We start from the raw sequence: 24,100 nt of genomic DNA, 5'->3' as shown, positions 1-24,100 counted from the left end.
GGAGAGGGATTGAAAACAGAACAGGTCTCCGGGTCTGGAAGGTACCACTTTTTCTCTCCTTCCCACCCCGCTCGCCCAGTTTAGATTGTTTCTCATAGGTCTGGACTTGGCAATCTAACGGCACAGGCTGGGCTCCCTTCCTCTCTCCCGAGCCGAGAGCAAGGGAGCGAGCAAGCGAGTGTGCCCAGGAGGACGGGGGAGACAAGGGTCCAGGCGTTGCTAAGAGAGCTCCGTAGTCAAGGCGGCGGGCGGCGCACGTGACGGCGGTTGCCAGGGTGAAAGGTCAATGCCCCCCCACGGGCGCGTCCAAGATGGCGGCGGCGGGGCGCTGGGGCTGGGGCTTGGGCGGAGGGCCCCGCAGGTGGTCTCGGCCGCCGCTGCTCTGGATACTACTGTTCGCCTCTTTGGGGTCCGGGGTCGGAGCTACCGTAGCCCGGCTATACAGCGCCAGCGGCGCGGACGCCGTGTGGGCGCTGGACGCCGGGAGCGTGCGCGCGGCCACGGGCAACAGCTCAGCCGCGTGGCTGGTACAGTTTTACTCTTCGTGGTGCGGCCACTGCATCCACTACGCGCCCGTGTGGCGGGCCCTGGCGCGAGACGTGCGAGGTGAGCGGGGCGCGCAGGCGCGGCGGGGCTGGACGCGGCACTCTCCTCTCCCCCCTCCCCTCCCCTTTCAGACCGACCCCCGTCACCCCCACCCCCTACGTCTGCTGTACGACCCAGAACTAGCACCTCGCTTGAGACCAAGGCAAAGAGGGAGATTTCCAGAGGTACGTCAGACCACGCAGACATCGACCCCGCCCCCCATCCACGTCTTTGGACACCCTATCACCACCAGCCATCTCCCTTTTAGGGACCCTGAGGACATCTCCGTATACCTGCTAGGTTCTTGGTGTGAAGAAGCCTAGCCTCCAAAGTATTCCTCTCATCCTCCCAACACTCCCCTTCCCTTCTTTGTATTGGGATAATCAGGAGAGGATTCTAGAAAGCATTCCTGGATAAACCTTCAAACCATCACAGAGATGTCTCACATCTGCTTTTTATCCTTCGCCCCCACCCCCAATCCTCGACATTACTTCAGTTGAACGCTTGGGCCCTTCTGGCTCGGACCCTGACTGTAAGGTCTGAGTTGGGCCCCAATTCCTGCGTCATACCACTATAATTCATGACCATACGAGGTCCTTTTTTATGTCCACTCTCATCATAGGAGTGATTGTCATCTCTCTCCCTCCCACCCTTGTACCTCTAGCGTGTGGTATCTGGAACCTCCCCACACATGCTTGAGGCTCTTTTAAGTTTCTTATTCCTAGTAGTTCACTTTTCACCATTGAGCTGTATAGTTGTCATTCTGCTTTCCAGGGCATCTGCTTTATTCAGGGTCCTTCCATGACTGCAGACATTTCTAGCCTTTTTGAATCATAACATTTCTAGTCACTCCCTCCCCATTTCTTAGTATCTTCCAACCTGAGACTTCTCACCACAGACTTTATTTATGGGTCCATCTGTATCTTGTCCATGCCTACTACTGCTTTATCTTATCTCAGCTCTGAAAATCTTTCTCGACTAGTTACCCCGGAGCTCTACTTTGAGAGTGTTGCTTTTTAATAGATTTATTGACATGATAATGGCAAGTACAAAATAAAAACCACAAACCTCAGTTTGCAAACCCAAGTATCCAGATTTTCCTGGTGGAGGAAGTACAACTAGGGGCTTAATTAAAACAATGAGAGATTTAAAAAACATTTCTTTAGGAGATCCCTGCTGTCCCTTGTGGAAAGTATCATGGCTTTCCACAGATCTTTTGTATTGATTATTTCTCTGGTTTATATTGTAATATTTTGAAGGCTTTTTGGATCCCCTCTTTTCCTTTTATTGTCTACTCTTTTCCTTTACTGTTTTACAAATCTGGCTTTCATAGTTAGCTCAAAACTGTGATGGATTTTTTTTTTTTACTAGGTAAAGCAGATAGCAAAAACTTTAGTAAAAGTCACTGTTGTTTTAAAACTATTTAAAGTCATCTGAAGAAGAAACTCTTTCTTCAATTTGAGTAGGTTTGGCCAGGGTTGTTTTTTGAGTGTTGAACTTACCTCTAATTATATACTTCCATAGGCAAAGGACTTAGCAAATTGGTGCTTTCTTTTTTCTTTTTCCCTTTAGTGTTTGCTAAGCAGGTACTGGTTTTTTTTAATGCAAGAAAAGGATTTTTATACTTTACTTTTCTTGCAAATGACCATTTTACAAGTTTTAGACCTCCTGAGTGTCTTTACTTCATTAGTTGTTACCAAGATAAGTATGTTGTAGGCAGAGTTGACTTTTTTGTTCATTTATCACCCAGAGTGGGAAAACAGACTAATGGTAATATTGAGGAATGAGTTTTGTAATTGATGTAGGTCTGACTTCTTTAGATTACAAAAAGTATAAATGTATAAGTTAAAATTTTGCCTAATTGGATTGTTCTGGAAAGCCTTTGATGGCCTTTCTGGTTAAGGTTGGAAGGGAATCTTAAAGATAACTTAGTCCAACCCCCCTCATGTTACAGACAAGGAAACTGAGACCCAGAAGGGAGCCTGTTACAGGCTCTGTTGTTAAGGACTCCACCTTAGAAGGTCACTGGATCCTAGATTTTGAGCTGGAAGGAATCTTAGAAACCAACTAGTCCAGGCCCCTTATTTTATAGATGAGGAACTGAAGCCAAGGAGCTTAAATGACTTACCCAGGGCTACACAGCAAAATATGTATCTGCGGTAAGTTTTGAACCAGATTGTCCTGACCCTAAAAATAGCAGTTTATTCACTCTGCCATGTGACGAAGTCAAGCACTTTCCCCACTATACCCTGCTTGTTCGATATTAAAAACAATATGTAAGTATCCAGGTTTATAATCTGTATTTTATAGAATCTCACTTTTCTGAGGAAAGTATAGTCCTGCTCTAGTACAAGTCATGTTTGATTTGTATTTCTTTTGAGTATTCTTATTAACGTAAGAAATTCAGAGCATGAAATTTAATAGAACTCAGATTTTTTTGAGAACTCTGATATGGGTTGAACACTTTGTCCTTTTTATTTGCCTTTTTTCATTTGTTTACACAATTTTATATCCTCAGTAAAATGAGAGCTATTCAGAAAGAACTGTGACTTGGAAAATTTTGGAGGTGAGTCAACATAGTGCAAAAATACTTTTTTTTCAATCATGACTTATAGACTGAGGACTTATTGCTGGAAGGGACCTTAGACTACCTCCTAGTCCCACCTTCTCATTTTACAATTGAGCAAGTTGAGGCCCAGAGAGAAGTAATTTGCCAAACAACACAATGGTAGTAAATGACAGGAGTAGAATTTGAACCCAGGTCCTCTGACTAAAGCCAGTGCTCTTTCCATTTTATTGGCTGATTCTTTTATGGACAATTTGTTGGAATCCTTAATAGTTTTTCTAGTTTTCTGAATTGAAATTTCTTTTTCTTTTTATTGCCTTTTTGATTCTTTTCAAGTTTGGTAGAAATAGTATTAGTACTTTTTAAGATGAAGGTTGATTAAGCTAACAGTCTGCTGGAGTATAGCCTAGAGTTTTCCCAGTGTTTATTTTGATAGAATTTGTTCCTGTCACCTTTGAGTACTTTGAAAAACAAAACATACTCTATTCATTGTAGACCATTTGGCCTGGAGCAATGATGGCTAACCCAATTTGTGCTGCATACTTAATTTGTAATGGGTTTCCCAATTCTATGGAAGCAGGAGCGTGGGGGATGAGTATCATCATAAATAGATATTACCTACTGTTAGTTGGCTGGTAGATTGAAAATAAAATTTCCAGTGAGAATTTCAATAAGTTGAGTATTTCAGTTAACTCATTCTCTGCAAAGCTTTCAGAATGTTTCCTAAAATACAAGACTGATACAAATCTTCTACTCAAAAAAATTTCAATGACTCCTTATTGCCCCTAGGATAAAAAACAAACTCCAAAGTCTGATTTTTATACCCCTCCACATTATGCTTTCCATTTACCTTTCCCAGCTTTATTTTACATTATTCTCTTTCACAATCTTTACATTCCATCCAGAGTGGACTACTAGATATTCCCCAATCTCATTCTGCCCTTGCCCACTACTTCAGTGCATTAGCACAAACTTTCCCGAATTCTTGGAATGCTCCACACACCCCTCATCCCCCACCCTTACCCCCCCCCCCCCTTTATCTTAAATCCCAGAACCTTCCTTTTATCTCAAGTCAGTTTTGGTTCCACCTTCTTACTTGATTCTTTCTATCCCATCCCTTTAACCCTCCCACAGTTGTTACTGCTTTCTTCCTTTTAAAATTACCTTCTCTGTATTTATTGTATCACTTCTCCCTCTTCTCCATATAGAATATAAATCTCTTGAAGCATTAACTGGTTTTTTAAAAAAAAATTCTCCTAGGCCTAGCGTAGTGCCTCTCATGCAGTGGCACTTAATAAATATTTGTGAAATCGAATTGAGTTCTGTGAAGATGATTAGAATCCAACATTGTCAGTATAGTCATTGACCAAATAGCATTCATGTCATTCATATGTGGTACTCTTCTTTTTCCTCTTTGCTTCTCATTTTTTTTTTTTGCCTCTGGTAAACAGAAGGTTGAGGAAGGCAGGGACTTGACTAATGCGACTCAAATACTGGGTGGGAGATCAAGGGAGAAAAATTAATGATGAAGGAGAAGAGGAAACTGAAGGAAAAAACTGCAGGATAGCAGGGAGAGATATTTAAGATGAGGTTGGAAAGAGGATATATATACATACATATACACACACATATACACATATATATTTGCATGTATATAAAAGGGAACTAGTACTAAAGAAACTGAGAAATTCATTTAATCTCTGCTTACTCTTCTCTCACTAATTTCTGAACTCTTCAGTCTGACATGCAAACTTATCACTCACCTGAAACTGAAACAGATTGAAAGATGTGGGCTAGGTCTCCATAGATCTGTGCTCAATCCTGTACTGGTTAATATTTTTATCATTGACTTGTTTAATGACATAGATGGTATGCTCATCAGATCTGCAGATGGCTCAAAGCTAGGAAGGATAGCTAACACACTGGATGGTGACCATTATCAGGCTAGAGCTTCGAATGAAATCTAATAAGATAAAATTCAATAGGAATAAATGTAGTTTTACATTTGGATTCAAAAAATAAATTTCATAAGTACTGCTTGTTGTAAGAGACATGATTAGACAGCAGTTTGTCTGAAAAATATCTGGACGTTTTAGCAAAATATAAATCCGATATTAGCAAACATAATGTAGCATCAAAAAAATTAATGGTTAAGAGAAATCTAGTGTCTAAGAATAAGGAAGTTCCTTTTATTCTGCCCTAATCAATCTCCACCTGGAGTATTGTGTTCAATTCTTGGTGTCATAAGTTAGGAAGGATGTTGATAAGCTGGAAAATATCCAAATGAAGGCAACTAGGATGGTGAAGGAGCCTTGATTTCATGTCAAGTGAAAATTGGTTGAAAGAACTGGGAATATTTATATTGGGGAAGATTCAAAAAGAACACAATAGCTGTCTTCAGATATTTGAAGAGCTATCATATGGAAGAGGAATTATACTTGTTTTGTTTGGCCTCAGAAGGGAGATCTAGAATAATAGGTACAAGATGAAAAAAAGTAAAATATGTTTGATGCCTGGGAAGAAAATCTTTCTTACAATTAGTTTTCACCAAAGGCTGAATTTCTTAAGAGGTGGGTTTCCCTTTATTGGAAGCCTTTAGCAGAGGCTGAATGGTCACTTGTCATATTTTATAGTAGAGATTTCTTTCTGGTTTGATTTAAAGTAAGATGGACTCTGAGATTCCTTCTAACTCTTGGATTCTATGATTTCCCTAAGGTTACCAATGATCTCTTTAAATGCCAAACCCTTTTCTCATTTTTCATTCTTCTTGATCTCTTTTCCAACATTTGATATTTGTTCATTGCTCTCTCTGCTCTGCGTTTTTATGGTACTTCTCTCTCCCTTAGTTTTCTTACCTGTCAGGGTGCTGCTCCTGAGTCTCCTTTGTCTCAATGGGACACTATCCATATCCTACCTCCTATGTGGCTTTAACCCAAAGTTTTATTCTGGTCTCTTTTAATGATCTCATCAACTTCTATGTGTTTACTTACCTGTGATCACTTCTGTGCAGATGCCTCCCACATCCATATACCTGGCCCTCATTTTTCTTCTGAGACCCAGGCTTGAATCTCCAACTGCCTCCTTGACATTTTTACTTAGGTGGTCCATAGACACCTCAAAATCAGCATGTCCAAAATGTAAACCCATGCTGCTCAACTTGCTCATTTCTCTGGAGAGCACCATTAGCCTTTTGAAACTCACCCATATTACAATCTTGGTGAAATTTAAAAAAATATTCTTTTCAGTTCCAAATTATTTCCCTCCATCTTTCCCCCAGTCATTGAGAAGGCAAGAAATATAACTATCCCACATATGAAATTATCTAAATATTCCTGCATTAGCCATGTTGGGGGAGAAAAAAGTAAGAAAAATAAAGTGAAAAAATATTTTGATCTGCCCTTATACCTCATTAGATTTCTAGATTTCTCTCTGGAGATGGATAGCTCCATCATGATTTTCATCATGAGTCCTTTGGCATTGTTGTGGATCATTGTACTGATATATAACTACGTTTTTCACAATTGATTATTGTTACAGTATTGTTACTATGTACAGTGTTTTTTGGAGTCATTCTTTCTTGACTCTTCATTCTCTACTTATAGTCCAGATCCAATCAGTTGCCTTGTGTTGTTGGTTCCATACCATCTCTTGTATTTCATTTTTTTCTGTTGACTCTCAGAGTTATCACCCTATTTAGATCCTCTTTCCTATATTATTGCAATAACCTCCTGATTGTTGTCCTCCAGTGTCTTTTCTCTCTAATTCTTGGTCCACATGATGCCAAAGTGGCACTCCTAAAGCAGAAGTTTGATTGTATCACTTGATGTCTGAGGAAGCTCCAGCATCAAGTACAAACTCCGCTTGTAAGCTCTTCACAATATGGGTCTAACCTGTCTTTCTGGACTGGTAGACCATATTCCTCCTTACATACCTTCCCATTCCAGCTAAACTAGTATACTTGCTGTTCATACTTTAAGCAGAGTGCCCCAGGCTTTGAATGCCCTCCTTTGTCATCTCCACCTGTTAGATTTTCTATCATCCCTTCAATGTTTATCACATATGCCATATTCTATACAGGGGCTTTCAGTGTATTTCATATTTATTTTGTATATTTTTTTAAATTTACTTAGATGTGTACCTGTTGTCTCTCATCCAGTCATCTGCCCCCTGCCCCCATAACTACATTATGAACTCCAAGCGGTGGCTGCTGTTCAGTTGTTTTTAGTTGTGTCGAACTCTTTCGTGACCCCATTTGGGGTTTTCTTGGCAAAGATACCAGCGTGGTTTTGTCATTTCCGTCTCCAGCTCATTTTAAAAGATGAGGAAACTGAAGCAAACAGGGTGTAAGTGACTTGCCTGGGAGTTACATAGCTAGGAAATGTCTGAGGCAGATTTGAATTCTGGAAGATGAGTCTTTCTGACTTCAAGCCTGGCACCCTATCTGCTCTGCCACCTAGCTGCCCAAATAGTGGAAAGTATTTATTTTATTTTCTTATATTTTTAATACAGTGTCTTATATTTTATTCAGCATAGTGCCAGTTAGACAAACAGGGAAAAAAGAAGCAAATAGTGCCGTATAGTTAGATGAACAGAGGAGAAAAAGAAGGGATCTACTAAGGAAAAGATAGGCACAAAGAAGGGGAAAAGGGCAGAGAAGATGTCTGATATTATGGGCATTATAAACAAATGCTAAATTAGCCCTATGCATTCTGCTTTCACTTAGTTCATATAGACATTTTATTTCCTTTGGTGTCTGGGCAGATGAAGGAGAGACAGAAAGAAAGAGCATATTTAAAAGATATTGAAAATCCTTGAAATATTAGCTATTTAAGGATTCAGAGATCCAGAAACTGAAGCATCCCAAGAGTAAATAGTAACAGGACCCCATTTGGCTTACTTTCTATAAAGTATTACTTTTTTACTAGTTAGCAAAGGACATTTATGGGATGTTATCAGTACCATCTAAAGCTTCAAAATATATATGTATATATATACTTGTATGTATGTGTATATATTTATCATTTATGGTGGTATAATTAATAAGTGCATTGGACTTGAAGTCAAAAAGACTTGTGTTCAAATCCTGTCTCATTTACTAGTTGTGTGATCTTGAACAAGGCACTTGACTCTCTTAGCCTCAGTGTCCTCATCTGTAAAATGTAAATAATAAAAGCGCCTTCCTCTCAGGGTTGTTGTGAGAACCAGATAGGATAATATAAGTAAAATACTTAGCAAACCTTAAAGGGCTATGTAAATGTCAGCTGTTGTTGTTGTTATTCTCTCAACTTATTGTAGGTACCTTGTGGAATAGATGAGAAACTTAAGGTCAATTAGTCAACATATTTTATAAAAGAGGACATGGACCTAGAAAGATGAAATGGTTTGTCCAAAGCACTCAAGTAGATACTAGAGCCCAGTTGTCTTGACTATCCTCTAGAGCTCTTTTTATCCTACCCATTATGCTTCCCACCTGTCCAGATAACCAAGAGTCTCAACCAGAGAGGTGGTCCAGTACTCACTATGAACATGAAACCTAGGAGAAATAGCCTCTGTATTACCAGAGGGTCCAAGGATCTGTTGATTTGTTAAGTTATCAAAGTGTGGAGAGAGAGAATAGTAGAACGGGAACAGAACTGGATCTGCACTCACATAACTTAGATTCAAATCTCACCTCTGCTACAAGCTATCTGTGTTACTTGAATCATTTACTTTATCTGAACCTTGATGTCTTTACCTGTAAAATGAGAGGGTTGTACTAGCTGACTGACTGCTTGAGTTTCTTTCTGGCCCATCTGTGATTTTTTCCCCCTGATATTTCTAATTTAGCCATTACTGAAGGTCATTGAATTAGACTGAACCTCAGAGGGCAAAATTAGGTAAAGTAGGTTGAAGTTGCAATTAGGAATATGTAAATTTGGGTTAAAGAAAACTTGCTAACAATTAGTATCCAAACTGAGAGTGGGAAGGAAGTGGATTCCCTCTCTCTGGATGTCCTCAAGCTAAGGATGAACAACCACTTGATAGGGATATCATAGAACCGATTTCTATCTATTATGGATTGGGCTGTATCAAAAGTTCTTAACTCTTCCTGTATTGTGGACTCCTTTGGCAGTCTGGTAAAGTCTGTGGACCTCTCTTCAGAACGATGTAGGCAGAATGTCACCAGCTTCTATCTGTAATGTTTCTTGTCTGCTTCATCACTGTTAGTTCTACCAGATTTACACATTCATTGCTGTCTCCTTGTGTACATTTATTTTTTTTATTTTTTTATTTTTATTTTAAACCCTTAACTTCTGTGTATTGACTTATAGGGGGAAGAGTGGTAAGGATAGGCAATGGGGGTCAAGTGACTTGCCCAGGGTCACACAGCTGGGAAGCGTCTGAGGCTAGATTTGAACCTAGGACCTCCCGTCTCTAGGCCTGGCTCTCAATCCACTGAGCTACCCAGCTGCCCCCTCCTTGTGTACATTTAGAAAGATGCCTCTTACTAATCTCTCTGTTATTACTCTGTTGCTATTGCTGTCCTTACCTGTTGATTTTATTCACTCCTCCTAGATTTTTATTGTTTTGGGGTGTTTGAGAAGCAAAGAATCTCTTCAGTTCCATTTTCCTTTAAAAAAATATTTCACATATTATTGAATGTTTGTTTTTGTCTTATATGGTAAAGCTCAGATTTGTAGGACAGGTTATACTGGACTGCATCTTGAGCTCCCCTGCTTTTTGGAACACGTTATTCTATTCCCTTCTCTGTTTTTGAGAGATGGTGGAATAGTCTTACATTATTTAAATATCCTTTCCTTTGTAATGCCCTTTATTATGGTGTTAAGGTTTTTTGCCCTATCATTCTTCTGGGTGACCTATCTGTGATTCTTAAGTTGTTTCTATATAGCTTGTCTTCAAGATCAGTAATTTTGCTTACATAATTAGCATATTTATTCTAATATCCTTGGGTTTTGCTCTCCTTATAGGATGTCTTTCACTTCTGTGTATTTGCATTCCCAATCTATTATTCTCAATATATTATTTCTTCTATGAGGTTTGCTGTTGCAGATTCAAATTTTTCTATTCTACCCATTTTTTTTTTATTCAGGACATAAATTCTGCTCTCATAATTCTCATTTCTCTTATAAACTACTCAAGAACAGCATATTGTAATTCCCTGTTTTTTTTTTTAATTCTACAGCATCCTCTGTCTAATCAAATTTTTGGATTATTTTCCTTTATTTTGAAGTATTTAGTCATAGACACCTGAATTCATTTACTAGATCTGGTGGCCATATTTCCTTCTGTTAGTATTTTTCCTGTTGATTTATCTGTTTATGTGCAGAGTCTTTGAGATTCTTCTTCCTGAAATCTTACAGTATTTTAGTACTCTGTCTCTTTCTCCATCTTATTTTCCTTATCACTCACTTCCAGACTCCTTCCCTTCTGACTGTGGTTTCCTTGAGGGCTGGATCTCAAAGCTTCCTCTCACACTGGGAAGTTCATGGAACACCATCTTAGGTCTCTGCCACAAGTGAATTTTGAGTGGTCAGAACTATCCCCAGCTGGGTGCTATGCTTTTTCCCTTAGGCTTGGCTGAGTGCTACATAGCCCCATTACATGCATGATGTCTTGTCCTGGTGATCTGTCCCACTCCCTCTGTTCCTTGGTTTTATGGCCTGGAACTGGCAGTTTAAAGCCTGTTTTCCACAGAACTGACACTTCATTACTTTTTAGCACTGGTTCCTGTGGATTCTAGCCCCTGTCAGATTTTTTCCCTCTGAAGAACAGTAGTTAAGCTGGCTATTGAGGGAGAAACAAACTTCAATAGCCAGGAACTGGGATCTCCACAGCATTGGAAAGAGAGAGGAGGCACTGGGGTATAGGAATAGGTCTAGAAATAAGCCTATGCTGTGTCCTTGGGTCTACTAGTACAGCCTTATTGGCAGTGGTGTAGTAGGAGGTTCAGGAGGGATGCCAAGGGAACTTGGGGACAATGAGTATCAATTTCTGGGTTTGGTTGTTGTTGGTTTTTTTTGTTTGTTTTTGTTTTTACTTTCTTTTGGATTTTGGGTAATCTGGACCATGGAGACAGCTGAAGTTACTTTATCTTTGGCATATATTTCTATTTTGGGGATTTTTGAGAGGTCATAGAGATCAAATAAAGTGTCTTATCTTCCAACTTTCTCACACAACCCAGAAATCCCTTTACTGTATCTTCAACTGTTAAGGTCACAAAAAAATCAGTGAAAATGTTGACCAAACTTTGTGAACTGTCTTTGTCTTCATAGTTTGTTTTAAAGGAAAGGATCTATTTCTAGAGACATTTTATATCTTGAGGAGAACAGCTCCTGTAATGTTTGGTTACAGATATATTTAGCCATTTGTAGCGTTATCACATGTTTTTGTTTTTTTTTTCTTAAATAAAGGGAGTCTGGTTTCCTCCATTGTATTATCTGTTAAATTTAAATTTGGGTTCAAACAGGTTATTTTTTAGGTTCTCAAGTTATCCACATGCTTCTATATTCACCAAGTATTTATTATGTACTAGGTTTCATGCTAGACGGTAGTGGTATAAAAACAGAAATAAACCACAATTCTTGTCTCAAAAACAGTGCCTTCTATTGGCAAAGCTAATGTGTACAATGGCAAAGAAAACTCAGTGGCCTGCAACCAGAATCACATCATTTCCAGCCTCTCCACTGGACTGTGACACACTAATTACAAAACTAGAATTACTTTTTTTTCTAAAACCTTACCTTCCATTTGAAATCAATACTACATTTTGGTTCCAAGGCATAAGAGTGGTAAGGGCTAGTTAGTGGAGGGAAGTGACTTAGGGGTGAAGTGACTTGCCCAGGGTCACACAACTAAGAAATGTCTGAGATGAGATTTGAACCCAGGATTATCTCTAGGCCTGACTCTTAGTCCACTGAGCTGCCTAGATGCCCCTATGGTATGTACTTCTGTTTGACTTAACCCTACAAAAGCAAATCTGAAGACATGTATCTTTAGAACTATGTGAATTTTGTGGGACACAAATATTAGGAGCACATCTGCCCAATTTTATTTTGCCTAGAAAGAAAAGTTGAATAATTGTTTGAAAAACTCTGGAAATTAGTTCTAATCATGTTTTCATTCTTTCAGGTCCTTTTATTTATAAAGCAATTATCACTGTTATAATTATTAAAATTAAATACCTCTATATGTTATATCAAACATTAAATTCATAAAGCATTTATTTTTCTTCTGTTTCATGAGCTGCCTTTTACAATGAATGGTAATGGGATCATTGAAAAAAACCTGGAAAGGACCTCAGAGGTGACCTAGTTCAACCCTTTCATTCTATATATATGAAAACTGAGGCTCAGGGAGGTTGTGACTTATTTGAGTTCATGCATGTCAGAGATGAAATTTGAAACTAGGTTTTCTGACACTAGAGTTACTTGTATTAAGTCAGATGATCTGTTGACTTCAGTAGAATTTAAAATTGTATGTGATTTTTCTAGATTCAGAGACAGATTTTGTTCTGATTTTCTAGCACAATATTGCCCCTGTGTCCAAGAACACATATATGAGTTGTCTAGTTAGGATGAGGCCATGATCAAAGAAAAGATGATAGATGACTAGGAGATAGCATGATATAATGGAAAAACGAAAAGACTTGGCGTATTTTGTTTCATGACTTAACAACTTTGTGTTATTGGGCAAAAGTACTTGATCTGTGTTTTGGTTTCCTCATCTTTTAAATAATAATGATGATGATAACAATAATAACTAGCATTTATATAGCACTCTAAGGATGGACAAACATGTTATATATAATTAACTCATTTGATCCTCACAACATCCCTGTTAGGTAGGTGACATTATCCCCATTTTACAGATGAAAAAACTAAGGTTGAGAGTGGTTTAGTGACTTATTTAGGTTCACACAGCTAGAGAATATCTGAGGTAGGACTTATACTTGGGTCTTCCTGACTCAAAGACCAATATTACTGTGCTACTTAACTGCCTTACTCCAGCTTGTTAATATCTTTTTAAAAATATTAACAAATTATATCAAATATGGTCAGATCAAGATAGTATAGTAGATTTTATCATGGTATCATTCTTTTTAAAAAAATTAATTAATTAGTTTAGAATATTTTTCCATGGTCATTTTCTTTCCCTCCCCTTCTCCTACCCCCCTTCCGGAGTCAATGAGCAATTCAACTGGGTTTTACATGTATCATTGTTCAAAACCCATTTCCATATTATTAATATTTGCAATAAGATGATCATTTAAAGTCATCATCCCCAATCATAGCCCCATTGAACCATGTGATCAATTATGTTTTTCTTCTGCATTTCTGTTCCAACAGTTCTTTCTCTGGATGTGGATAACGTTCTTTCTCATAAGTCTCTCAGAATTGTCCTGGGTCTTTGCATTGCTGCTAGTAGGTTCGATTGTGCCACAGTATATCAGCCTCTGTGTATAAGATTCTCCTGGTTGTACTCCTTTCACTCTGCATCAATTCATGGAGGTCTTTCAAGTTCACATGGAATTCCTCCAGTTCATTATTCCTTTCAGCACAAGAGTATTCATTCCATCAATCATGGTATCATTCTGAATTCTATGCTTCTCTTAATGTAGCCTAAGAAGACATTAGCTTTCTTGACTGTGTTAAAATTAAAAATGATAAAGACATATATTATAAGAGAAATTAATATTTTAATAGCCATGGCCTTGTTGGTGAAATATCTATGATCATGCTTGACTATCTTTTAAATTTACCGCCAGAGCCCATCCCTCCCCCCCGCCCCCCTTTTTCTCTCTCTCTCTCTCTCGTACACCAGCCAGCCACCCAGGAAAACCAAGAGACTGTCTCAACTCCATCCTCCAAATTTAAGCTCCCCATACATGGGGACGTCAGACATCCCCACGCCTAAAACCGGAAACCCATTGGAATCATGGGAAATATAGTCTCAAAGCCCCCACGTGTCCATAGGGAGTCTGCTAGACACTTCCAAATAGCACTTCCCTGAATTCAAAACAAACAACTGCCGTAACTCACTTTTGACTTATATTTACTGAAATTCATAAAAACCCTCTGGAACTTTTTCAGATAAACTATAATTAGCATTACTTGCCCATTTTATATCTATACAGTTGATTGTTTGATTTCAAGTATACATCCTTACATTTACTGCATTAAATTTTACCTCATAGATATCACTTCCCTGTTCAGTGAGCTCCTGGGGTTCCATGTTGCTTCTAAGATCAAATTCTGTCATTTAATTCTCTTTGCAACTGCCTCCAACCTATCTTCCCAACTTTATTTACTTTGCTCCTCTTTACCACCCAACCAAACTGCCTTCCTGTTTTTCAGATATGACATTTCATCTCCCAGCTCTGGGCTTTTTGCTGGGCTATCCTTCATGTCTCTTATCTATTCCTTCTTTACCTCTGTAATTTAGAATATCTTTCCTTTTGTCATCATTTTTCTGGAGCCATGATTGGTCATTGAAATGATCAGAGTTCCCTTAAGAAAAGAATTTTTCAGATTGTATACTTAATCACCACCACAACCACCAAAAAACATTTAAATAAATGCATAAAAAATTTATATGCAAAACCAGAAACTCCACATTGTTTGCAATTCGTTTAAAGATATGTAAAATATATATGTGTACTAATATAAACATTCTGCTTTTGAGTTCCCTTTGGGTTTGTTTTACTTTAATAATTTTTTCTCTTGATTGTTGTGGCTGTTTTTTAAATGTAATCATACTATGTATGTATATATTCACTTTTTTTCTCTTTTCATTTCTTCATATATTTCCCTTATTTTCCCAAATTTGTCATTTCTAATAATATAGTACAATCCATTATATTCAAATATCACAAACTATTCAACCATTCCCCACAATCATTGCATTTATGTTATTTCGAGTTATTTTGTCATTACAAAGTTTCCATGAATATTTTCATACATCCACAGCTTTTTATCCTGCCAGTGATGCCCTTAAGGCCTAATCCTAGTAATACAATCCCTAGTTCAATGTGCATGAATAGCTTTACAACTCTTTATATTTCCATATTGTTTTCTAAAAAATAATTCATAGCTCTTCTGGTAATGTAGTATTAGGCCTGTTTTGCTTGTGTTCCTATAAGCATTTAATTTTATCAAATTAACCAGTCTGGTTCTCAGTTAACATCTTTTACCTGGTCCATATTTCGTTAGATTGGTCCTTAAACAGAAGACCCAGCCTGTTACCAGAACCATACTCTTTTCAGAACCAAGTTTTTCCCGCTTGGTCATACCCAGTGGAACTTTTGTTCCAATGCTACAACTACTCAGGAATGTAGGACTATCTCTATAGTATTAAATAAAATAGTATTAAATAAAAAAGTATTAAAGTAAAACTTTTACAGAATATTTATGCTCTCTAGAGTCTAGACCATTGTTGTTCCACCAGAAACTATGGATTTCTATTATGTGTGTATGATCAGGTTTAGATCTTCTGTTAACTTCATGTAGTTATGTGAGTGCTTTCCAGATATCAATCATGTTTAACATATCTAAGGTTCTATTTATCTGCTTAACTTCTTATTTAATTTTTGGTTAGATTCATCTAGTTCTGAGAGTGGAAAATTAAAGTCCCTTGTTATTATTATTTTGTTATCTATTTCTACCTGTATCTCATTTTGTTTTTCTTTTAAAAATCTGGATGTTATAACTCTTGGTTCATACAGGTCTAATAGTGATAATCCTTCATTATCCATAATACCACTACCAAATATACTATAGTTATCCTGTTCATCCCTTCCAGTTATATTCGTTTTAGCCCCAACTCTCTCAGAGATCATGACTAGTACCTTTGCCTTCTCTGGCTCAGCAGAGGCATAATATATTCTGCTCCAACCTCTCACCTTCACTCTATGTGTATATCTCATTTTCAGTGTTTCTTTTTTTTTTTGTTAAGTGAAATTTTTTTCCATGGTCACATGATTCATGTTCTTACTCTCCCCTCCACCCCCCAAAGCTTCCCCCCCCCCCAATAACTGATGCACATTTCCACTGGTTTCTTAATGTGTCGAGACCTATTTCCATATCATTGATAATTGCACTAGGGTGGTCATTTATAGTCTGCATCCCAAATCATATCCACCTCAACCCATGTGTTCAAGCAATTGCCCCTCTTCTGTGTTTCCAGTCCTGCAGTTCTTCCTCTGAATGTGGGTAGCATTCTTTACCATAAATCTCTCAGAATTGTCCTGGGTCATTGCATTGCTGCTAGTACAGAAGTCCATTACATTCGATTTTACCACAGTGTATCAGCCTCTGTGTACAGTGTTCTCTTTGTTCTGCTCCTTGCACTCTGCATCAATTCCTGGAGGTCATTCCAGTTCACATGGAATTCCTCCAGTTTATTATTCCTTTGAGCACAGTAGTATTCCATCGCCAACAGATACCACAATTTGTTCAGCCATTCCCAAATTGAAGGGCATACCCTTGCTTTCCAGTTTTTTTGCTACCATAAAGAGCGTGACTATAAATATTTTTGTACATGTCTTTTTCCCTATGATCTCTTTGGGGTATAAACCCAGCAATGGTATGGCTTGGATCAAAGGGCAGGCATTCTGTTATAGCCCTTTGGGCATAGTTCCAAATTGCCATCCACAATAGTTGGATCAGTTCACAACTCCATCAGCAATGCATTAAGGTCCCAATTTTGCCACATCCCCTCCAACATTCATTACTCTCCCATGCTGCCATTTTAGCCAATCTTCTAGGTGTGAGGTGATACCTCAGAGTTGTTTTGATTTGCATTTCTCTAATGATTAGAGATTTAGAACATTTTCTCATGTGCTTCTTGATAGTTTTGATTTCTTTATTTGAAAATTGCTTATTCATGTCCCTTGCCCATTTATCGATTGGAGAATGGCTTGATTTTTTTGTACAATTGATTTAGCTCCTTATATACTTGAGTAATTAGACCTTTGTCAGAATTTTTTGTTATAAAAACTTTTTTCCCAGTTTGTTGTTTCCCTTCTGATTTTGGTTGCATTGTTTTTGTTTGTACAAAACCGTTTTAATGTAATCAAAATTATTTATTTTACATTTTGTAATTTTTTCTAACTCTTGCTTGGTTTTAAAATCTTTTCTTTCTCAGAGATCTGACAAGTATACTATTTTGTGTTTGCCTAATTTACTTATAGTTTACTTCTTTATATTCAAGTCATTCATCCATTCTGAATTTATCTGGTGTAGGGTGTAAGATGTTGATCTAAACCTAATCTCTCCCATATTATTTTCCAATTTTCCCAGCAGTTTTTGTCAAATAGTGGATTTTTGTCCCAAAAGTTGGGCTCTTTGGGTTTATCTTAGACTGTCTTGCTGATGTCACCCACTCCAAGTCTATTCCACTGATCCTCCCTTCTGTCTCTTAGTCAGTACCATATTGTTTTGATGACCACTACTTTATAGTATAGTTTAATATCTGGTACTGCTAGGACACCTTCCTTCATGTTTTTTTTTTCATTATTTCCCTTGATATTCTTGATCTTTTGTTCTTCCAAATGAACTTTGTTATATTTTTTTCTAATTCAGTAAAAAAGTTTCTTGATAGTTCGATAGGTATGGCACTAAGTAAATTAATTTGGGTAGAATCGTAATTTTTATTATGTTAGCTCATTCTACCCATGAGCAATCAGTGTTTTTCCAGTTGTTTAGATCTAGTTTTAATTGTTTGGAAAGTGTTTTGTAGTTGTGTTCGTATAATTCCTGTATTTGTTTCAGTTGATAGATTACTAAGTATTTTATATTGTCTAGGGTGATTTTAAATGGTATTTCTCTTTCTAACTCTTGCTGCTGAGGTGTGTTGGAAATATATAGAAATGCTGATGATTTATGAGGGTTTATTTTGTATCCTGCAACTTTGCTAAAGTTGTTGATTATTTTCACTAGCTTTTTAGTTTATTTTCTAGGATTTTTTAAGTAGACCATCATATAATCTGCAAATACTGATAGCTTAGTCTCCTCATTGCCTATTTTAATACCTTCAATTTCTTTTTCTTCTCTAATTGCTACTGCTAGTGTTTCTAGTACAATATTAAATAATAGAGGTGTAAATGGGCATCCTTGTTTCACTCCTGATCTTATTTGGAAGGCTTCAATTTATCCCCATTGCTTGTTGATGGTTTTAGATATATGTTGTTTATTATTTTTAGGAAAGGCCCTTCTATTCCTATACTTTCTAGTGTTTTCAATAGGAATGGGTGTTGTATTTTGTCAAAGGCTTTTTCTGCATCTATTGAGATAATCATGTGATTTTTGTTTGTTAGATTGTTGATATGGTCAATTATGTGGATGGTTTTCCTAATGTTGAACTATTCTTGCATTCCTGGTATAAATCCCACCTGATCATGATGGATAACCTTCATGATCACCTCATGGAGTCTTTTTGCTATTAAGATTTTTGCATCTATGTTCATTAGGGAGATTGGTCTGTAGTTTTCTTTCTCTGTTTTTGATCTACCTGGCTTTGGAATCAGTACCATATTAGTGTCATAAAAGGAATTGGGTAGAACTCCTTCTTTGCTTATTATGTCAAATAATTTGCATAGTATCGGGATTAGTTGTTTTTTGAATGTTTGATAGAATTCATTTGTGAATCCATCAGGCCCTGGAGATTTTTTCTTAGGGTATTCTTTCATGGCTTGTTCAATTTCTTTTTCTGATATTGGATTATTTAAGTATTCTATTCCTTCTGCTGTTTATTTAAGCAATTTATATTTTTTGTAAATATTCATCCATATCACCTAGATTGCTATACTTATTGCCATATAATTGGGCAAAATAATTTTTAATGATTGCCTTAATTTCCTCTTCATTAGAGGTGAGGTCTCCCTTTTCATCTTTGATACTGTTAATTTGGTTTTCTTTCCTTTTTTTAATTAGAATGTCCAGTACTTTGTCTATTTTATCAGTTTTTTCAAAGTACCAGCTTCTAGTCTTATTTATTAATTCAATAGTTCTTTCACTTTTGATTTTATTAATTTCCCTTTTGATTTTTAGTATTTCTATTTTAGTTTTCATCTGGGGATATTTAATTTGTTCACTTTCTAGATTTTTAAGTTGCATGCCCAATTCATTAACCTCTGCTCTCCCTAATTTGTTAATATATTCACTCAATGATATAAATTTTCCCCTTAGTACTGCTTTGGCTGCATCCCATAGATTTTGGTAAGAAGTCTCATCATTATCATTGGTGTCAATGAAATTATTAAATGTCTCTATGATTTGTTCTTTAACTTATTTTGGAGAATCATACTATTTAATTTCCAATTAGTTTTTGGTTTGCCTCTCCATGTATCCTTGCTGATAACTATTTTTATTGCATTATGATCTCATAAGGTCGCATTTATTATATCTGCTTTTTTGTATTTGTTTGCCATGTTTCTATGCCCTAGTACATGGTCAATCTTTGTGACTATTCCATGTGCTGCTGAAAAGGTGTATTCCTTTTTGCCCCTATTTATTTTTCTCCATATATCTATTAACTCCAGTTTTTCTAGGATTTCATTCACCTCTCTTATCTCTTTCTTATTTATTTTTTTTTGTTTGATTTATCTAGATCTAAGGGGAAGGTTTAGATCCCCTACTAGTACAGTTTTATTATCTATTTCCTCTTTTAGCTCTGCCAGTTTCTCCTTTATAAATTTAGATGCTATACCATTTGGTGCATAAATGTCGACTACTACTATTTCTTCATGATTTATACTGCCTTTTATCAGGATGTAGTTACCTTCCCTATCTCTTTTAACCAAATGATCTATTTTTACTTTGGCTTTATCAGAAATCATGATTACAACTCCTGTTTTCTTTTTCTCAGTTGAAGCCTAATAGATTTTGCTCCAGCCTTTTATTTTTACTCTATGTATGTCTGCCTGTCTCATGTGTGTTTCTTCCAGACAACATATGGTAGGATTTTGGTTTCTCCTCCACTCTGCTATTTGCTTCCATTTTATGGGCAAGTTCATCCCATTCACATTCAGAGTTATAATTATCAACTGTGTATTCCCAGACATTTTGATTCCCTCTCCTTGTCCTGCCCTTTCTTCTTTCACTATTTCCTTCTATACCAGTGTTTTGTTTTTAATCAGTTCCCCTAATCTCTTCCTTTATTATACTTCTCTTTCACCTCCTCCCTTCTTATTCCCCTCTCTTATTGTTCTTTAGGGTCTTTTTAAAGCTACCCCCCACCTACCCTCTCCCTCCCTAGTATTGCTTCCCTCCCCACCAGTCTTTTTTTTACCCTTCTACTTCTCTATAGGGCGCAAATCAAGTTTCTGCCCCAATGGATCTGATTGTTCTTCCCTCTTTAAGTTAATTTCAATGCACTTAAGAATTAAGTATTTCCTCTCTCCAACCTCTTTACTCTTCCAGTGTATTGGTCTTCTCCCCTGTTCACCCCATGCACTTCTTTATGCAATATGAATTTAGTCCATTTTGTCTCTTTTCCCATTTCTCTTAATATTATCTACTTTCCTCCCCCCTAGTTTTATATATATGTATGTGTGTGTCTCTCTCTTGACTTTTCAAACTATACATTTGTCACTATTCCCTCTAAGTAAACTTCTTCTAATTACCTTGTTGATAATAACCATTTTTAATATTTACTAATATCTTCTTTTCTTCTAGGGATACAAATTGATTGAACTTATTGGGTCCTTAAAGAAAAGATTCCCCACCCCCCACCCCCCAACTCTCTTAATTACCTTATGGTGATTCTTTTGAGTTCTGTGTTTGGGGATCAAGCTCTGTTTAAGTCTGGTTCTTTCTTTATGAATGCTTGGAAGTCTTCAATTTTATTGAATGACCATACTTTTCCCTGCAAAAATATAGTCAATTTTGCTGGATAGTTGATTCTTGGTTGTAGACCCAGTTCTCTTGTTTCTGGAATATTATATTCCATGCTTTCTGGTCCTTCAATGTAGATGCAGCCAGATCCTGTGTTATCCTAACTGTGGTTCCCTGGTATCTGAATGACTTCTTAGTAGCTTGTAATATTTTTTCATTGGTCTGGTAGTTTTTGAATTTGGCTATAATATTCCTGGAAGTTATCAGTTGTGGATTAAATGTAGAAGGTGATCTGTGGATTCTTTCAATTTCCACTTTTCCCTCTTGTTCGAGAATGGCAAGGCAGTTTTCTTGGATAATTTCCTGTAGGATAATGTCCAAACTTTTTCTTTTGTCATGTTCCAGTAGACCAATAATTCTTTTTTTTTTAAACTTTATTTTTTTTATTTTTATTATTTTTTTAAACCCTTACCTTCCGACTTGGAGTCAATACAATGTATTGGCTCCAAGGCAGAAGAGTGGTATGGGGGTCAAATGACTTGCCCAGGCTCACACAGCTGGGAAATGCATGAGGCCAGATTTGAACCTAGGACCTCCCGTCTCTAGGCATGGTTCTCAATCCACTGAACCACCCAGCTGCCCCCTAGACCAATAATTCTTAAATTGTCCCTTCGAGATATGTTTTCAAGATCTTTGGTCATGTTAATGAGGTATTTCATATTCTCAAATTTTTCATTTTTTTGATTTTGTTTTATATATTCTTGCTGCCTTGGGAAGTATTTTGCTTCTAGTTGTTGAGTTCTATTTTTTAAAGACCGAATTTCATCCGTGACTTTTTGGTCATCCTTCTCTTTCTAATCTGATTTTCTTTGTAGATCATCTTTTGCCTTTTTTGCTTCATTTTTGAGCCGGTCAGTTCTGGCTTTTAATACCTTATTTTCTTGTTTTAGTTCATGTATTTCCTTTTTCCAGTTGTCTTCAGACTCTCTTGATTGTTTTTTGAGTTCTTGAATTAATTGAATTTTAAGTTCTTGAGTTAATTGAATTTTGAGATCTTCCAAAGCCTGTGTACAATTCACCAGGATTTCTTTGGTTTTGCTTGGAGTTCCTTGGTCGTCTTCTATTGCATTTGCTCTTTGATCACTTCCTGGAAAGAAGCTATCAATTGTAATTTCTTTTCTCTTTTTCTGTTGTTTATTAATATTTTTCCCCCTTCTCTGTTCTATTAGGTTAAGCAGATGGATTTAATGAGCTTTGATGAAAGATCTTCCCCCAGCTGGCTATGGAGATTTGTAGTTCCATTCTCTGCTGTCTGTGGGGGAGGAGTATTGGAGTTTCCCTGCCCTTTGAAGACTTCTTGTTTGTCCAATTGATGTGATTAACCCTGAACTGGGTTAGTCTGTAGTGCTTAATGTGCCCTGAGGGTAAAAGTTTGAGAGAAAAAGGGGCAGGGGCAGGATGGAGTGATTTTGCTGAGCTGTCCAGCAGTAGGGTTCCCCAGCTCTGTCCTGTTGTTAGATTTTGTTTTCTTTCCTCTCAACATTCTTTTTTTTTTTTTTTTTTTATCTCGGTGTTGTAAGGTATGTAGGTCTGAAGTTTTGTTCCTTCTAAGCCGCCATCTTCCCGGCATCTTCTGAGTGTTTTTTTCTGTTTTTCTGCCTTTCTCCCACAGCTACCTCTCTGGTATCTGTGTTCAACCTCTTGAGTCCGGAGCCAGCAAGGCCCTCTTTCTGGACTGGGGTGATTGCCCACCTGAAGATTTCAGGGGCCACTGGAAACTCTGCACAGCCTGTGGGGGAGGGGTCCTGGGATTCCCCTTCGATACCCTCAGACTTAACAGTTCAAGAAATTAAGCCTTTTTCTTGGTATACCTCTTGAGCTGTCCAGCAATTGGGTCCCCCTGCTCTGTTGTGATAATTAGATTAAGTCTACACTGCCCATCTTTAGATTTAATCACCAAAGGTGAGAGTACCTCCAATCTTGGGAGGTCCTAACCCACGTGTGCTGGAGTGAGTGATGAATCAGGATGATGAATCATAGACTGCCCTCTGGGCAGTCTATGAGAATCGTCTATTGTGATTAGACATGCAAATTAGGAGGGAGGCACAGGAAGTGATACATAAGTGACCACTTTAAAAGGAGAAGGTCCTCAGTCAGCTGTGGTCTTCAGTAGAAGAGGGTGTCTGGTGACGGGCTTTTGGTTTTGTGAAGGGGACCTGAGGGAGCTTTGCTGGTTCATGACCAAGACTGTTCCATGTTGGGAGTTTAAAGACTGAATCTTCCTGAACTTCTATTAAGAGACTTCTTTTTATAAACTCTGTGAATGAAGTTTGCTCCATTCACCTTCGGGCCTCAAGCCCTTTAACCTTGGCTGAGGGTTAAGATCTTCCTGGGCTAATCAGTGGGATAGATTCTGAAGCTGTTCAGCAGCTCCACGAAGATTCCTAGTGGGTTGGACATTTAGAAAGGGGAACCAAGGACTTAGTAAAAATGGGTAGCAGGTTAAAAACTAGTGGAAAGAGAACATAAGGTGAGAATAAAGACACACAGATATAGAAAGTTTCAGCATATGATAGACAGCGAGTAAGCTCTGTTGGTCGAGAGCTTAGGTGGTTCAGAGCTCTGATGGTCAAGAACTTTTTTCTCAACTGCCATATAGCTACTTTTATTTGGGTTACAAACATATAGGGAGGAAGGGGAGAACCAAGTGGTCTGATACATACGTAATCATCAGGAGATACAAACTGTTGGAACCTGAAATAACAGGTAGAGCAAACATCTAGATCAGGAATCCATGTGGCCTAAGGTCTTGATACAAATGTTGATTGATTGAAGGTAAGGCAAGGAGACTGAGATAACTGACCAGTCTTCCAGAGTGTAGCCTTAGGGAAGGGCTAGGAATTTGGCAAGGTTGAGGTTTAATTCAACTCAAGGTTATAGAAATCAATCATACGCAATACAAGAGTCATTTTTTGAGCACTCTTAAAATAATATCAAGATTAATGTATACCTGGATTGCTATAGATTCTTATTTCCGTACTTCCTCTCTCTCTTCTCATGTAAATAAATTTCCTTAAAAGTCAATTTTGATTTGAGATTATTTTTAATTGAGGATTGA

The 24,100-nt window shown here is 37.5% G+C and overlaps 1 protein-coding gene across 1 annotated transcript in view; it reads left to right on the top strand.

The window, feature by feature from the left end:
* The first annotated feature begins 311 nt into the window (after positions 1-311).
* QSOX2 (quiescin sulfhydryl oxidase 2) overlaps positions 312-24,100 on the top strand; it is a 79,485-nt gene continuing 55,696 nt past the window's right edge. The window contains exon 1 of the mRNA XM_044661266.1: positions 312-606. Coding sequence (XP_044517201.1) covers positions 312-606 — 295 coding nt within the window. The remainder of the gene's footprint in view (positions 607-24,100) is intronic.

The sequence above is a fragment of the Gracilinanus agilis genome, chromosome 2 (assembly GCF_016433145.1).
Source record: "Gracilinanus agilis isolate LMUSP501 chromosome 2, AgileGrace, whole genome shotgun sequence".
Taxonomy (NCBI): Eukaryota; Metazoa; Chordata; class Mammalia; order Didelphimorphia; family Didelphidae; genus Gracilinanus; species Gracilinanus agilis.
The sequence above is the reverse complement of the archived record's forward strand: the minus strand, read 5'-3'. Positions and strand labels throughout refer to the sequence as shown.